At 38.1% G+C, this 17,643-nt stretch overlaps 1 protein-coding gene across 21 annotated transcripts in view; it reads left to right on the top strand.

Moving 5' to 3' along the window:
• Cdc42bpa (CDC42 binding protein kinase alpha) overlaps window positions 1-17,643 on the top strand; it is a 271,103-nt gene that overhangs the window by 251,455 nt on the left and 2,005 nt on the right. For 13 of the 21 annotated variants that reach the window (XM_033762059.1, XM_033762063.1, XM_033762060.1 and 10 more), the window contains 5 exons: window positions 899-1,022; window positions 1,893-2,010; window positions 5,912-6,097; window positions 11,026-11,143; window positions 17,051-17,208. In XM_033762059.1, coding sequence (XP_033617950.1) covers window positions 899-1,022; window positions 1,893-2,010; window positions 5,912-6,097; window positions 11,026-11,143; window positions 17,051-17,208 — 704 coding nt within the window. Of the gene's footprint in view, window positions 1-898; window positions 1,023-1,892; window positions 2,011-4,018; window positions 4,337-5,911; window positions 6,098-11,025; window positions 11,144-17,050; window positions 17,209-17,643 lie in introns of those variants that run through there. The other 8 variants (XM_010642642.2, XM_010642646.2, XM_033762070.1 and 5 more) reach the window with 2 other exon arrangements.

A 17,643-nucleotide genomic window follows, 5' to 3' on the forward strand; every position in this document is an offset into this window, starting at 1 on the left:
TTTATATTTATATAAAAAGACCAATATAGCAGTATGTTATGCATCAATAGCAGCAACAGTTTTTCCAGGTTCTGCAATCATCTGAACAAAATTATAGACAATTTACTCTTAAATATTAGAACTGAGATAGACTCAGGCGTGGTGGTGCACACCTATAATCCTAGTGCTGAAGAGCTGAAGCAAGAGAATCATGAGTTTGAGCACAGCCTGGGCTACAAAGCAAGTTGAAATTGGACAAAGTAGTCACTGAGTTGCTAAAGATACACAGTTAAATGTCATTAAATACAGGTCAGGAGGGTGAAAGCAATAAATTCTTGACTGTAATAAAGGGAGACAGTGAAAACAATTCCTTATTCCACATGACATAGATTAAATCTTGCAAGGAATTTTTATTATGTGAGGATAATTTTAATTATTCATATAAATAGTTTGGCGTGTATGTCTGATTATTGTGCATATTAACAGCAGCTTTTGGGGATGTGTAGCTAATGGCAGAGCACTTGCCTAACACATTGAAGGGCGTGGGTTCCATCCCAACACAAAGAAAAAAACCTGCAGTGGCAGCTTTTAAACATACTAAGCCACTGAAACTAGTGCCTTGAGGGGGAGAGAAAAAGGATAAGCATGAGAAGTGAGGTGGCCAAAGTCAAAGAACACCAACTACAGTTTTCTTCTGGCAGAACTGTATCATCTTATGTTTAAGCTATGTCTAATGTAAGCATGCATCTGTCCACCCTTGAAAATTATTGCTTATTTACTGTTTGCCAATGTATAACTTTTAAAAGTCAAAATTGCATATACTTGTTCAGTTGATTCTACTGTCACAGAAATTAATGGACAAAAAGTATTTAGCAGTTTTAAATGTCACCATTATTCTCCGTTTCGTTTTTGTTAACAGAAGGGGACGAACTGGTAGTTCCTGAAACATCAGATAATAGTCGGAAACAAATGGTTAGAAATATCAACAACAAGCGACGTTATTCCTTCAGAGTCCCAGAGGAAGAAAGGATGCAACAGAGGAGGTAGGTGTTTAATTTGTACTCATCATTTGTCTGTGCTTCCTGCATCTGAAGAACTGTCTAGTGGGAATATTGTGTTTGATTTGGAAGGAAGCTGTGTGAATCTGTCATTCATCTGTGATTGAAAACTGCAGGGCTATGGGGGTAACTCAGTGGTAGGTAGCATCCTCACATACCATGTGGGTTCAGTCCCGAACACCACAAAAAATCCACAACAATGAATACAACCGCTCAGTGTCATTTTACATAATATCCTCAAAGTTTTGAGAATACACTGGATTAAATGCCATATTTTGATTCACTTCTGTATGTATATAGAATAGTTAGAATTTTAGAAATATTTACCTTTTTACAATATAAACATAAATATTTGTGTATATAGTAAACCTGTGTATGTTTAAGAATACCAGGTAATTCTTGATGAGCACATCTCAACTACATGAAAAAATATTTCTAATTTTTTTAAATGTATACATAAAATGTTCAGAATTATCTGTAAAATAAAGCAGATATTAGTTCCTTGATATATAGTGTTATAAAAGGACTCTTTTGGACTGGAAATGTAGTTCGGTAGTAGAGTACTGGTCAAGTATGTTCAAGGCCCTAGGTTTGATCTGTAGCTCTAAAAAATAAAAATATAAATAAAAGGATCCACTCTCATTTCCCATCCAAAATCATATTATTTAAAATCTAAATACAAAACATTCCGAGGAAATTATTATTAACTGAGTATATTATTCTAATTATATCCTAATTAACACAATTTAACTTCTATTTTTATTTTTAAAAACTAAAAACAAAGTGATTAATTTTTTTCTTAAGTTACCTACTTTGATTATGGAAAACGTTTCTAAACCGGTGTTTGTCTTACAGGGAGATGCTACGAGATCCAGAAATGAGAAATAAATTAATCTCTAACCCAACTAATTTTAACCACATAGCACACATGGGTCCTGGAGATGGAATACAGATCTTGAAAGACCTGCCCATGGTAAGAAGAAAGGAGAGAGGATAGTCTTGAATATGTATATAGATTTCACAGGCTATATTAACATAACAAAATGTTTCTCTGAGTCTGTCACAATATGTTTAAGATGCACAAAGACATGTTTGATCAGAAAAACATAAAATTTAGACATCCATCAAAAACCAAACAAATCTTCCACCACCTGCCTTGCAAGCGCAAAGACCTGAGTTCGATCCCTACTACCAAACAAACAAATCAAATTCTTCTGTATCCTAGAAATTTCTCCCATTCCTGAATTAATTATTGTTGATGGAAGAAAGTACCATATTTAAAGAGGTTGTATACTAAGTCACTAAAATTTCACCAAGTTCAGAACAGATATTTTGCCTTTTTTCTCCCAAGAGAGCCAAATTAGCATAGTCATTAATAGTCATGCCTCTCAGCTAAATGAAGTTAAATCATTTTCCTTTGCCCAATTACAAGTATGTTGCCTATTAAATTGTACATAAAAAATACAACAAAGGAAAACCGTTGTGTTTTAACAGTATGGATTGTGTTGTCATACCCATTATGTTGAATTTAAAACTATTAGTGGAATTAGCTGATTATCTGGGTTCTGCTTTTTCTTAACATTTCAATACTACAAACTATTAAAACTTTAGTATGATCTTTCTAAACAATGCAGTCATTAAACTCTGTGTAGAATTTTAAGCATAATTTTTATTTAATGGCAATTTGGAGATGATTTGTACATCTTGACCCAAATCTCTTAAGAAATCTGTTTTAAATTAACCATATTATCAACATTACAGAAGAGCTTCAAGAAATAATAAGTAATATAGTTTGATGTGCAGTCAGATTTTTAACATAAAAATTAACTTTTAAAGGGCATGTTGTTTTTATGGGAAGAAAAAATTAAGTCTGCATTTTTTTGAGCCTGAGTACTTTGCTGGAAATATTCCAGTTAATGAGCTGGCTCTGCTTTTTTACATTTATTTTTTATCAGCAAGAGATTATTATATGGTCATAGTAATGTTCCTTTCTTTATGGAGTCAAGATCATTCACAATAGCCACTTTTCTCTTTTTGGAATAGAGATTTTTTTATCCCACATATTACCAGTATTTTCCTTCAGATGGAATATTTTCAGTACAGTGTTTAATAAAATGTTACTCTGCTTGGTGTCCTGCTGCTGTCAGATGGAAAATCAATTTGCTAAGGTTCCAATGTTGTTTTAGACCTTCATACACAATAAGAGTAGGCACCCTGACACTAAAATAGCAGATTTCAAACATTGTAAGAAATTTTGCCAAAGTATCCCTCCTTAACTTTACTTTTCTCCCCTCACTCTAGTACCACTTAAAAGAAATCTGTATTTTTTTATTTAAAATATTTTTATTACTAAACAAATTTGGATTGAAATTTCCCCAAGATTCATTCCTACCTGGCTCCATAGCATGTGACCTTCTGTGCTGGCTGCTGATTCTAAGTAGCCCTCTGAATTTTTTAGTATTTGTTGTCACCTGATTTTTTTAAAGCCATGTTCTCCTTATTGGTTCTTTTAGGCGTTAACACTGAATTTTTTTTTTTTACTAGCAGTTCAATTCAGATTTTAATGTGCTTCCCACCCCTTTAATGTTTTCTGATCATGTAAGCACCTTTGTATTTCCAGGTTAAGAAGTTGCTGTAAATTTTTTAAACTTACTTCTTCATCTGGACATGTAGTATGCATCAAAGATTTTATGTGTCAGAATTCCTGTTATTCACAGCCATGTTATGGAAAAGTCACGATTTTTCTCATTTCACTGCCAAAGGATATATGAGCTGGGGTTTTAATAGATACCCATTTAATTACCTAACAGGTATTTCTTGAGCATTTATCTTGTCTGCCCAGGCTCATGCCTATCTGAGGATAGATACTGGTAAACAATACAATAATATGCATGTTTGAATATAATAACAATAGTATGCTTGTCTTTATCTGTGTACATATCTATTTATTGAAAAGTTTATGATCTTGTATGTATTTTCAGATTTTGATACATTCTTTCCACTGAAAAGGAATTGTGAACAGTTTCCAAAAAATAAAGATGAGTTAAATTCATCTGTTAATGTTAAGAGTTTTCAAGTACCGAAGCTGTGTGTTATCTATCACCTGTGCAAAGAACATGTGCCCCATTTTTATGTTTCACCTTACTCAAATCAGTATTGTTTTCCAGTGAAATACGAGCATAGAAAGTTTATTAAATGTTTTTAAAAGCTAATTCAATTTCTTTTATATGAAATAATCCTGAAATAATGTTCTGTTGTTTCTTAAATGTAGAAGGCGCCACATGCTAAGGGAATCATTGTATTTTTTTATCTCCTATATCAGAGATGAACCATTTATTTGTATCTTAGTAAGCCAAAGAATATAACCAATTTAAGGCTTGTGTGTATGTCTTACAGAAATATCCTGAGTTGGTTTTCTTGAAACTTTTTTTATCCTTTATCTTATTCTATAAGATCTAGTGATAAAGGACAGTTTTTCTCTCTAATTGATGGAGACATGATATTTTGCTTCTGTACTTTTAGCATAGTACATCTTATCCACTCCTAGTATGGTTAATAAAATAAAGTACAATGTTTTCCTAGGGCTTCCAGAAATAATTTTTCTTCTTGGACTAGGGCATAGTTCAGTGGTAAAATATTTGTGTAGGATGTACGAAGCCGTGGGTTCCACCCCTAAAACCTCCCCAAGTAATGTTTCCTTAAATCAAAGTTACATATCTCTTTTCCCCTGTTTTTGTTGGAGAAAAACTTAGAAAGTACCATAGTGATTTACTCATATCTCTAAACTAAAAACAGTATCTTGTATGGGAGACTTTCCTTTAAGCCTTGATGATTCCTGAGATATTTTTACAAAGCAAGCTCATCTCAACTATGAGAACATAAATGCCTTGCTGGATTCAGTCAGCACTTTCTCCAGGACATTGTTCGCCCTCTGCTACTATGAAGGGCCCTGTTTTTAGAAACAGTTCTTCCTGAACCGAACCTGAAAAAATCCCACTATGAAAAAGTGGTCAATAATTACTAGTGGTTACTTTATCAGAAAATAAGAACCATTGACTTCAAAGGCTTTTTTTCTGTTTCTCTGGTATTTCATTATTTCATTTTTTTAAAACAAAACTGAATATTGAAAGGAAGACTTTTCCCTGATACAGACTTGTTCTTTTAGGTGTCTATATGGAAATAACTTTGTGCTTAAAAGTAAACCAATAATTAGTATATCCCATAGATACTATTTTTGTTGTAGAGAGATAACAATAAAAACCAACACATATCACAAGCCTTTATATAGAATACTAGAAAATGTTTTTAATGGTTTTAGATTCTAAAGAAATTTTCATAACACATCTAGTTAGAAGCCACTGTAGATGCTTTAACTGTTTTTTGATATTTGATATATTTCTGTATTTCTATATTTAATGATTTTCGTAGGTTTTTGTCATGTTTTGATTGTATCACATAAGATAAAATCCTAAACTAGGGCCAGGGATTTAGCTTAGTGGTTCCACCGCCTGCCTCACAAGTGCAAGGTCCCGAGTTCAATCCCTGGTACCAAAAAAAAAGGGAAAGAAAATCCTAAATTAAACTCTGAAAATTTTTTTGCATCTTTAAAAATCCAGCTTCTACTCACTTAACTATAGTAATAAAAGAATAATTTTATAAGAAGGATTGTTTACAGATCAGCTGCTTAAGTGACTGGCAAGAAGATTACAAAATTTAACTTTCTAAGTCCTAAAAGTGTTTCATGAAGAATTTGGTACTGATGTAAGAAACTACTTTGTTCTTTTCTGTATGCTTGTTGTCGGAAATGTCACACGTTTTATTGATTCCATCATCACCTTATCACCTTTTTTCTTCTTTTCTGTTGTTTTTGATAGCCAGGTTTTCCTTATCCATCCCCTCATCATCACTCCGGTTTGATCTCCTCTCCGATCAACTTTGAGCACATCTATCACATGACTGTTAATTCTGCTGAAAAATTTCTCTCTCCTGATTCCATAAACCCTGAATATTCCCCATCTCTACACTCTGTCCCTGGTACTCCAAGCTTTATGACTCTGAGGGTATGAACAGCTGAGTCAGGTGTTAAATTTTACTAATCATGTAGAGATTTCCTGTTGCCTGGCCTAATAAATTATGCCGCCAACTGCTACCATTTTGTAAACATTTTCTTTTGACCTGTTTCTCTTCTGCCAAACTTCTTTTATCCTTTTTCTTCTTCCTCTGTTTATCTTCCTCTTCCTCTTCTTCCCATTCTGTTTCATTTCTTCTTTAGAGAAAAAAAATGGAGAAATAAGGAGGATTTCAATTTTTTAATTTTTATAATAGTATTTGTGGTTCGTCTGCATTTAATAAGAAATTTTCCCATTGTAGTATTTCCTATTACACATACATCATAAAAGATAACCCTTGAGTGGCTCTTTATTTTGTTAAAGCAAACAGAAAAATGCTGCCTGAACTTTTTTATGGCTCATTACCCACCCTATAGCCAGTTCAATTCAAATAAACTTTTTATATTTAATGAGATTGAACTAGGGATGTGGCTGTCCTAGCTACAGTAAGTCTCCTTTTAAAAACTTTTAAAGTTTCCGAAGTATTGTATTGCAATCAGAATATTGTATTGTATTCCAAGTAACATGATGTATTTCAAAATACACTCATAACAAAAATTTAACTAATGTACAGTTTTACAAATCATTTAGTTACTGATATGCGTTTAGTTCCAACTAGTGTCCAAGAAAGCCTAAGAGAAAAAAAAGCAAATCATGCAACATTCTGGAGGACCGTGGCATCCGCTATTCATCCCATCCATTTCCTTCCATTTTGTCCTCTGTCTTTATTAGTAGTTTTACAGTGAGGTGGACAGTGGCTGTTAAATGGAATATCCATACTTTTATCAAGTAAAAATAATGCTTGTACTAACTTCGAGGGAAGTTAGTTTTACAGATAAAAAGTATTTGGATTGTGTCACAGACTCATTCCCATAATGCCCCTGGCTTAGAAAAATAGTAGCATCAATTTTTTAATTTATATAGATAAAATAATTTTTCAATGAGAAAATTATCAGGTGATTTTTATTTATAATATAAATTTTTAACTATTTTAAATGTCATTGTAATCATTGACATTAAATTATAATATCACTTCTGTATCTTGCTTGATTAAATTAACCATGATAAAAATAAGCCTTAGTTTGCTTGGTAACAGATTGCAGGCAGTAGATTCCTGTGGAATGCTATGTAAATCAACCAGGTGCTTTTCATATAAAACATGATACAAGTATCAGGTTAATTGTCATTGAATAAATCACTATACCATCAGCAGAAATTTTACCCTAATCTTGAGCATATCTGTAACTAGAAAGATCAAAAAACTTAATTTCTTGTCAGTTTCTAATGAAGTTTGATTTTAATTGACTGAATAAGCTTTTTTAACACTTTTTCTGTGTATAATTTTTTAAATTTAATGATGTTACTAACAAACTATTTCATAAGCTTAATCTTTGCCATTTATTTAAGGTAGATGTTTTATAAAAAAGACAACACTAGCACATTGTAAAGTATATAGAAAAATCAATACCAGACTTGAACCTGACTCCCATCTCTTCTGTCCTTCCTTGGCTGCATTGCAAACAATGCTTGTGTCTTACAGGTTTGCTCCTATACATGTGAAATCTCAATTAATAGATAGCATTGACTGTTTCAGTTCTGAATTTTTTATTTTCTTAGAAGTGAAAACAGTAAAACATTTGCTTTGAGTAAATACCACACTGAGAATTACATGGACTTTGCAGATTTGGCATATGAACCAAATGGCAGTTGTTGAATTTGGGGGCCAGTTGGCCAGCCAACTTTCAGTGTGTGCCTTTTCAAAATACGTGGTTTGGAGTTTTTTTTTTTAAGTGGTACTGTAGTAGTGCTTGTTTTTCTGATCGCTAGGTTTGTCTCTGCCCTTATAGTTTTGTCATGACCTTCTCAGTGTTTCAGATATGTAGAGGAACCCTCAGTACAACAAAATCACTAGAGCCCTCAGTACAACAAAATCACTCTTCTTGGGGTCTCATGGTTATGTGGTCACTGAGTACGGAGGTTTTAGTTGTAGACTTTTATTATAATCGCAAATGGTTTTTAGCTACACTACTCCATTTTTTTATTATTTCTTCCAAATACCCTCTAAAGCCTTAAGTATCTGTGCTCATTTTATTATATTCTATGTATAAATCAGGTTATTTGAAGAATTTCCACCATTTCATTCACTGATGTCCAGAAAAATGTTATCCCGCCCAAACAGTAAAAGTAAAATGGACATTGTATCTTTAAAACTCACACAAATACCCACACCCAAATTCACTTGTTACATCAAGCCAATATTAATTACAACATTACGTGTTCTACAGGAAGGATCATAATTTGAAATTCACAAACTGTATTACCAATATAGTAAATTCTAGTACTTGAAGTAGGAAATTAGGATTGCAGATATAATCCTTATTCAGCAAATGTTTTTCAGCAACTATTTTACATGGTAGAGGTTAGTGTGGTCATAATTGCAGTCACTATAAGAAACAATGAGATGACTAAAGGAATGAGGCTAAGAGCAGAAATGAGCTTCACACTTCCTGTACAACCAGAGCAAACTGGTCTCATCTGAACCAGCCAAGGTCCTTAAGAAGGTGAGTCTGTGACTCACAGTGTGCTGTTTTTCTGTGTTTGAGGAAATATGTAATTTAACTTAAGCATATAGGCCTTTTCCTTGCTGAAATTTGTGAAGCATTCAGGTAAGATTATTAACATTAAATTATATGGAGTTAACATTGAATAGCATAAGTTGTGAAAAACCTAAGTCATATTATGAACAATGTAAATATCAGTGTGGGCCAGGTATATGGACAGATGTCTCTGATTGATCCTAGTCTTTAAGGTACCAGAAGAAAAAGCAGTGTTTTCTAAGCCCCAATTGATTAGAGATTTACTGCTTTTGATACAGTAAAATGAGGCAGACAATTGTAACATTTTAAAATATTTAGCTTTGTGTTTTGTTGAATTTGAAAAAAGCATGATATAGTGTGGCCAGCTCTTTAAAAATTCATTGGAAGAAAAGAGGATTCACACCAAATTGATAGTATCTGGTGAATTCCCATGAGGCATTTTTTATTTCTTTTATTATTTCATTATTATACGTATACTGTACAATCCATGAATATTACCTTTACAACTAGGAAAGAGCAAACACTTCTGATGATGTAAGTACTTAGAAAACCACTAATTCATAAATATATTTTCCAGTCACTTTTTATTAATCATAGTGGCCACGATTGTCATGTGATTTTTTTTTTAAGTGTAAAACAATAAAGGGAGGCCATCTCCTCAAAAGAAAGTAGCATGTATATCCTGATTCCATTAAAATAATTGGCTTTACTTAATAGCTTGATCCTTTGGAAAAGTCACAGAACTTGAATTTTGGCTACTTTTTAATGTATCTATTTGTATTGTAGAGTTAGGTTATTGCTTAATACATGTGAAATTTGTGGCTGCCCCCTGCAGCAAAATTGCTGTTTTGATGAGGCTGTTGGGGTGAAAACAATGCTGCAGATGGCATATGAGGGACTTAGTGGAGTGAGTGGAGGAGCTGCACTTGGGCAGGCTGCACCAGTTGCTCTCCTTTCACTGGTATAAGCAGTGTGATCCTCAGAAAAGCTCCACGCAGCAGGTTTCATCCCCAGGTACAGTCGAGGAAACTGAGGCTTGGAGTTGTATCAGCCCAGGGCCTGCACCACAGATGTGAATATGTGTGCTTCCTTCTCCACCTTGCTTTCCAACTACCAGCTGTTTCCCTGTCTCAGTGATGGAGAGGGTGGACTGTAAGAAAATAGGTACTGTAGGTTAGTAAAATCACCATTATTTTTGTTGTAATTATTAGGGACAAACTAATAAGGAGTTAGAAATTTTCTGTGTATAAAGACCTATATATAGATATCTATATACATCTATAAACACTATGTGTGTGTGTGTGTGTGTGTGTGTAGGTATACATGTACCTTAGTTGGTGAACTTAATGCATTCCACAATTCTGGGAAAAAAAGACAGCCATATTCATGTTTGTGCAGAAAAGATGGCCACAGTTGTATTCATCTCCCGATGCAGAGTTTGCAAACAAAAACAAAATTTGCTAAGCACTTCTGTTTGCAAACAAAATTGTTCACAAACAAAGCCTTCATGGACGGAGTTATCGCTATTTATATATGTATTCCATGCATTAATAATTACTAAGCAGTCAAGACCCTTTGCATTGAAAATGCTTGTAGGAATTTGGAACTATGTCCACAAGTAGAGAAAGCATTGTGAAAGGTAAAAAAGATATTAACAATATGGTATGTGTAGTTTGCCTACTCTAGGATTTATAAAGAATATTGGAATACTTTTTCCTCTTCTGGACTTTGTCAGGCCTGACATCTCCTTTTAGTCTGAAAAACTTGGGACCAAAAGGGAAGTCTTCAAACCAATAATCACTACTTACAGAATGTCACCCAAGGTGATTGCTGCAACATCATGTTTCTGACACAGTAAAGTATTGTCTTGGCAAGAATGTAATTCTTCCAAATGAACTTACTAAACTTTTATGAGCAAGTAAAGCAAGTAAAAAAAATCTCATACGTAGTGAGAGCTTTATTTTTCTTTGCTGCAAAGTCCACGTAATTCTACACTTCACTGTGACATCTAACTACGTAATTTTACTTACCATTCTCACAATCACAATACTGTTTATTGATAAGTATTTCAATAAAGAGAATTTCTTAATTCTTATTGGATGAAATTTATTTCATTTTAGAGTTTTTTTAACTCTATGTATGGGAGGGATTGTGAGATCTGTTTTTCCTTAATATCCTGGTCAAGATCATTTTATATCTTGATAGTTATCATGAAAAGTAGACATCTGTGCCAAAAAAGAGTTTCTTTCTGGCTGAAGAATGTACCTTTCTTTTGTGATTTAGAACCCTCGTCCTCAGGAAAGCCGGACAGTATTCAGTGGCTCGGTCAGTATTCCATCCATCACCAAGTCCCGCCCGGAGCCAGGCCGCTCCATGAGTGCCAGCAGCGGCCTGTCAGCAAGTAAGTGAGGTGCTTCTAAGCCAGGAGTTCCAGCCACCTCCTGCCCTGCAAGTCCCACAAGTGACATGCTCTCACACGTGCTCAGTGCATTCTTGTTCCATATTCATGGCAACAGTGTCTTTCACCTTCAGCAGTGTCTTAGACCCTGCTGGGTCACAAGTGCAGTTGTTAAGAAAACAACTCTAGAGTCCTTAATCTAGTGTGCAGGCCCTCTGTATAGACTGATACAGCTGCCAATTATGCCGGTAAATGCTTTATGGACTAGGCATAAGGAGGGATAGCTTTCAGGGATGAACTTGTACTTAGGATAACTAGGAAAATCGTGCCACTTTCAACAGGTGGCATCATGTTTGAGTCATATCAGTTAGCTGAGAAAGGGCCATGTGGCTACATGGTAGTGGAAAGAGTGACAAAAAATAAGAGCAGGAGAGGTAGGCAAGTGCCCTATTGACAGGGACTTGGAAACTGAAGCAAGAATGTTTAATTTTAATCAAAATTTAGCAAGAAGCCTTTGGAGAATTTTAAGTAGTGGAGAACCTTACACAGTTTACATTTGTGATGATTTTTCTGGCTGCCAAGTGGAGAGTGGGTTGAAGGCAGGCATGGGTGGACGCCAGCATCCAGACAGCAGGCTCTGGGACTTGCCCAGGGGAAAGCTTAGGAGGCTTGGAGTACAGCAGGGCAGGAAGGAGAAAAGCTCAGAGAGAAGGCAATGGATTCTCCAGATGTTTTCAGAGGTGGAAACAATAAGGCTTGATGATCAGTTACGAGGAAGGAAAAAGGAAAAGTAAAGATGGCCATAGGTGATACCATTGCCTCCCATCTTCAGAGGTTCAAGCCAGGGCTGGGGCAAGGCATTCCAGGAACACACAGAGGTCCAAGGTAGGACAAAATCAGCACATTTGATGAACTGAAAAGGAGCAGGGACAGATACAAGAATATACTCTTTTACTATGAAAGCAAGATACCACTGTTCATCAAGTAAATATCTTAGCGGCCCTTATAGACACCAACTGCTCTGATAGGTGCCTGGAACCTACTTTCAAATGCTTCACAATCTTTATTTTTAGCCTCTCCTTTTTTTCAATCTACTCTGAACTGCAGCACCTCTCTCATATGCCTTTGTACAGAACCCTGAGCTAAGAGATAAAATAGAGGGGAGAAAATGTTCTCCATGATGTGCTGATATTTGGCTGTGCTCAGGAACAACTTTTTGAAGGGGGAAGAAGGAAGCCTAGGAAAGATGCGGTCTCCTGAATAAAAGTACACAAGGGTTCTAACAGTTGCTTCCTCCAGAGTGAGGAATCACACATCTCTAGTTCACTGTGATCTTTTGTAGATCATGGATGTCAGCAGTGAGAGTGTGAACCATGAAATGATCCTGTAGCTTCTGGCTGGGGGAAAATTGTTCTTAGCCAAAGGGTTTCTTTTCTGTAACTTTCTTGGGTGTGTGCTTCCCCAGTAGCATGGCATTGCTGAGAGACCCAAGGGAGCACAGCTCATGAGTGCCCACAGACATGCAGTGCCCATGCATGTCCGATGTGACTTCAGTGAAACCTTTCTGTGCTTCTGAAAAGTTGATCTCTGAGAAAAGCTAATTACACTATGCCAAATTTATGTACTGCCTATATTCCTGAATGTTAGGCACTGAGTCCAGGTATCTTGACACATTTGTTTTTGTTCATTTAGCAGCCATTGATTTTACCATCTGTATTGTGCTCAGATAATTCTTTCTGGTTTAGGCGATACAAAGATGATACTGCCAATTCTGGCTGCATAGCAAATTGCCCCACAGCGTAAAAGCTTAGGCAGCGAACATTTATTATCTCACATGGTTTCTGAGGGTCAGGATGGTTCTGGCTCAGGGCCTGTCGTGAAATTGTACTCACACTGTCAGCCCACAACCCAGGGCTCCACTGTGCCTGAAGAAACTACTTCCTGCTCACTCACATGGCCTGGGGCAGCCCACAGGCTGTTTCTCCCCACTGCCTGAGTGTTCTTGTGACACTGCCTGGTTTTCCCCACAGCAAGTGATCAGAGGGACAGGCAGAAGCAGCAGTTTTACAACCTCATCTCAGGGATGGTGGACAGTATCACTAATGACAGGGACACATTCTGAGAAACATGACTTGGGATGATCTCCTGGTTGGGCAGGCATCACACACTGTCCTTACACAAACTAATATGGCGTGAGACCATCATTGTACATGTAGTTGGTCCCTTGTTGACTGAATTTCCATTTTGTGACGCATGGTTGTGCTGCATAAATGTGTGACTGTCGAGAGAAGGTGACCATTTGGGACACTGGCCAGGAGTACAGGAGTGGGCTTTGAAGGAGTCTTCAGCTGACACACAGAAATTCAAGTGTACGAGATGCAACTTTCTTGCCATTGTCTCCCTAGGTCATCTGGAACCAGTTTATAATGCTTACTGCATTGAAAAATACGTTTGGAAATATTGTGACATGCATTGCCTTTGTACTTGTGGTGAAGTTAAACTGTAGCTAAACTTGCAATGCACAGCAAGTACCTCAACATTAATAGTTACACGATGGAGCCAGCTCCTCCTCTCTCTCCCATCCAGAATTAAGATTCCTTTTTTAATGTATTTTAAAAAGGAGTATGCCATATGTTATATTGTATTCCTGGAAAGATCTGGGATAGTACCAATAAGCACATTAATATTTATAGAGCAGAATACTGACTACCCATGTGATAAAAGATAATGTACAGTCTTTATAAATAAAACCTATAATTGTCCTCCAGCCAGTTCAGATGAGGCTGTGCTATTAGGTGGGTTTGGATCAAATTTTTTTTAAAAACTTTTGGTGTTGCAGGGTTTGGGGAATTGTGGAACTTCTGATAAAGATAAGGCCTATTATTTCCTCCCCATCATCTTGTATACCAGTAAACTTAATGAGAAAAAAAGAAAAGCTAAGACCTGTTACACAGCGTTCTCAGAGGGGCTGAATGAGAAGCACAGATCACAACTGTTAACATGGAAACTGCAGGCGAGAGTGAGCCTCTTGTGCCATCAGGGCCCTTCATGCCTTAATCCTCGTTAGAAGCTTTTTGGAGAGATACCAGGAAATGCCATCTCTGGAATTCCATGGGGCTTCTGCTATTAGAGTGACTCATACTGGCTTCAAGAGGAGGCCTGCTCCTGTAAAATGTTTCCAAGATGGCCAGCCAAGTTAGGGACGGGAAGCAATGGGGGAACGTGGTTGTCTCCACAGTGCCTCCCATGGGTACCTTCCACAGCCAGGCTTTGTGAGGTGCAGCTGGGTTGCAGAGGCTGGGCTGAGGGTGTTAGAGTCAATTGGGCCTACACTTTCCGGATTGCTTCCAGCCTTTTTGTTATACCAAGACAGCCCAACTTTTGATGTTGTTGTCACTGTTGCTTTTTGGCTTTTTGAACTACTTGTTATGTAGTTCACTCTGGCCTTGAATTCACCAGGTAGCCCAGACTGGCCTCAGACTCATGGTGATCCTTCTGCCTCAGCCTCCCGAGTGCTGAGATCACAGGTGTGCCACCATGCCCAGCTGTTATTTTTCCTTTCTTTTAAGATTTGAGTGAGTATAACTTCTTTGAGAAGAGTCTGAAAGTTTTAAAGTGAGTGTGTGTGTGTGTGTGTGTGTGTGTGTGTGTGTTTAAAGCACTGAGGTGGGATCCAGCTTTTTTCTACAAATGATTACTAGGAAGGAGGAGACAAGTGAACCCATACCCAAAGCATGGTGCAGGCTCCTTCTCTCCTGTCTTGCATTTCATTCTGCATCTAGTGACTGTTCTGTTGTTCCCACAAAAATCCTTTAAGGTAGAATTTTTTATTTATCGGTAAGGAAAACTGAAATTCAGAAAGGTAAAACAACTTGCCTGAGGTCACACTCTGGTTAAGGAGAGCCCCAGAAATCTCTGGCAGTTTGTATTTTCTATTGAGAACAAAATAAAAAAACAGCTTCTGTAACTTTTTTTAAAACTGAGCACTGAAGCAAACATGAAATTAGAAGAAAAATAAAACGCAAATGACAATGCCTTCAACTAGATTATACTCTAAGGAAGAAAATCCACATCACAAAGAATGAAGGGCCAGGGATGTGGCTCAGTGGTGTCGCTGCTGGCCTTGCAAGCTGAAGGTCCTGAGTTTGATCCCTGATACAAAAAAAAGAAGAGTAAAGAGTACATTTCCGAAGAGCAGCACCAAGCAAAGAGCAGTGCTTAGTGAGGGCAGCGAGTCCTAGGGCTGGCTGGGCGGGTGTGGGACAGAGCCTCTCAGCCCTTCTACCCCATCCAGGAAGCTTTTAAAGCTCCACTGGGAGAGTGCTCCAGTTGCTTCGGGCCAGGGTCCAGGTGCTGGTATTTTTAAAGCACCATAATAATACGTACAGCCAGCCTTGGTAGCATCGATGACCTCTGTGAGAAGACAGCTATGGTGTCAGGAAAATGCAGGTCTTTCTCTGATGCCGCCTGCCCAACGCTCTTACTAAGGAGGCCTGGCAGGGGAGGTTGCAGTGGGAGTTAGCAAGGACACAGCCTGTCAGCAGACTCCAGTGGGCCTTTGTGAGCACCCAGCAGGTCGCTGGTCATTAGGTACATCTGCTGTAAGAGGTCACCTGTTGACATTTTCATTGAGTTCTTAATGTATTACAATAACAGTTTTAAATCAGCAAGAAGCTCAAACAATGACACCCTATATCTTAAAGTTGTACTAAAATTTCAACATAGTCTTTTGGGACCAGTAGTTCTAATATTTAAGCTCAGCAAGATTAAAACATTATTTAAGGAAAACCTAAAGAATAGTATGGATTTTTTTTTCATTAAGTTTATTGGTATTTTTTTAGGTACACAGTACAGTTGCATTCATCATTGAGATCTTGTACCTTTACTTGATGTATCTTGGTTCTTTTTTCCCCCATACCCCTGCTTCCCTTCACCCCCTCCTCCCTTCCCTATTTACAAAGACTTTGTTTCCATTTTTTCCTTTTCTCGTATTTTTTCTTCTCCCTTCTTTCCTCTCCCCTACCCCTCCCACTTCCCCTACTCCTTTAGCCCTTTTCTTCCTATTTCACTATTCTCGTATTTTCTTCTCCCTTCTTTCCTCTCCCCTACCCCTCCCACTTCCCCTACTCCTTTAGCCCTTTTCTTCCTATTTCACTTTATCATTTATACAATTTGAACCTTATTTACACTTTCAGTTTTCACACCAGAGAAACTATTCGGTATTTATACATGTGAGTCCTATATAGCAGGCAATTCCAAGAGCTTTAAGTGCTAACCATACTCCCCAAATTTCCAAGGATTATTTCTTTTCTTTCATGAATGCCTTTGGTCCCCCTTTGTACACCACCTCTTAGGATCAAGAAGAGTATGATTTTGAAGAAACTCAACCTCATTTTGAAACCCCAGGCTTTTTGTCCCGTGGGGTGAAAGTGCTTGTTTTATGTTCCCGTGTGTGTAGTCAAGTGCTAATCTCACGTTGATTGGCACAAGCCTTCGCTGTGGATGTCCCGGCTTCCACATTCGGCTATGTTCTGGGCGAGGCCGGGAGCGGCAGACTCCGCTCTCTTAGAGTGACAAGCTCTGGATTATGAGACTGCACCAGGAGAGCCACGAGGGGGCCAAAAGGCTTAGGAGGCAGCCCTGGGGCAGGAAAGAGTCTGTGATTATTGTCCTGGGGATAGCCCTGTGCGCCCACGAGAATGGCCCTCGGCTGGAATGTGACAGGAGCGGCCATGCGAGGCGGCTAGATTCAGGGTGGAGCTGGAGGCCAGGCTACTGCAGGTGGACTACTGTTCATCAGAGGAGGGGGACTTGGTTGTGGGGAGGGTGAGCTGTCCTCTCCTCGGCTGGCCACTTCCTGTAGGCCTGTCCTCTGTGCATACCTGAAGTTTTCCTGATGGTGTCCCGCAGGGTCATCCGCACAGAACGGCAGTGCGTTAAAGAGGGAGCTCTCTGGAGGAAGCTACAGTGCGAAGCGGCAGCCTATGCCTTCCCCGTCAGAGGGCTCCCTGTCCTCCGGAGGCATGGACCAAGGAAGTGATGCCCCTGCCAGGGACTATGACGGAGAGGTAAGTGGCCCTCATGAGAAGGAGCCGTTTTTACCCACTCACCTGCCCGCTTCACTGCATTTCCTCAGCCAGGGCACCAGAGTTGTAAACTGCAGCTTTCCTGGAACTATTCAGACTTCAGTGGCTTTTGAAAACCCCTGCATCCCTATAGACTGCAGAAAGAACAGAGCATTTGTTTTGGGCCTCTTAGCTCACAAAAAAGCCCCACACTCTGGGAGTCACCTTAGCAACATAGTGAGACCCTGTCTCAAAAAATACTCTGGCCAGGCGTGGCGGCACACGCTTGTAATCCCAGCCTTTGGGAGGCTGAGGCTGGGAGATTGCCTGGGCTACATGGTGAATTCAAGGTCAGTCTGGACCATGTAGCAAGACCCTGTCCCAAAAATACATAGAAAATATTTTGATAGCTCAACGTGAAAAGGCCCAGGGGTGAGG

This window comes from Fukomys damarensis, unplaced genomic scaffold, assembly GCF_012274545.1.
Source record: "Fukomys damarensis isolate Sample0158 unplaced genomic scaffold, DMR_v1.0_HiC HiC_scaffold_11, whole genome shotgun sequence".
NCBI lineage: Eukaryota > Metazoa > Chordata > Mammalia > Rodentia > Bathyergidae > Fukomys > Fukomys damarensis.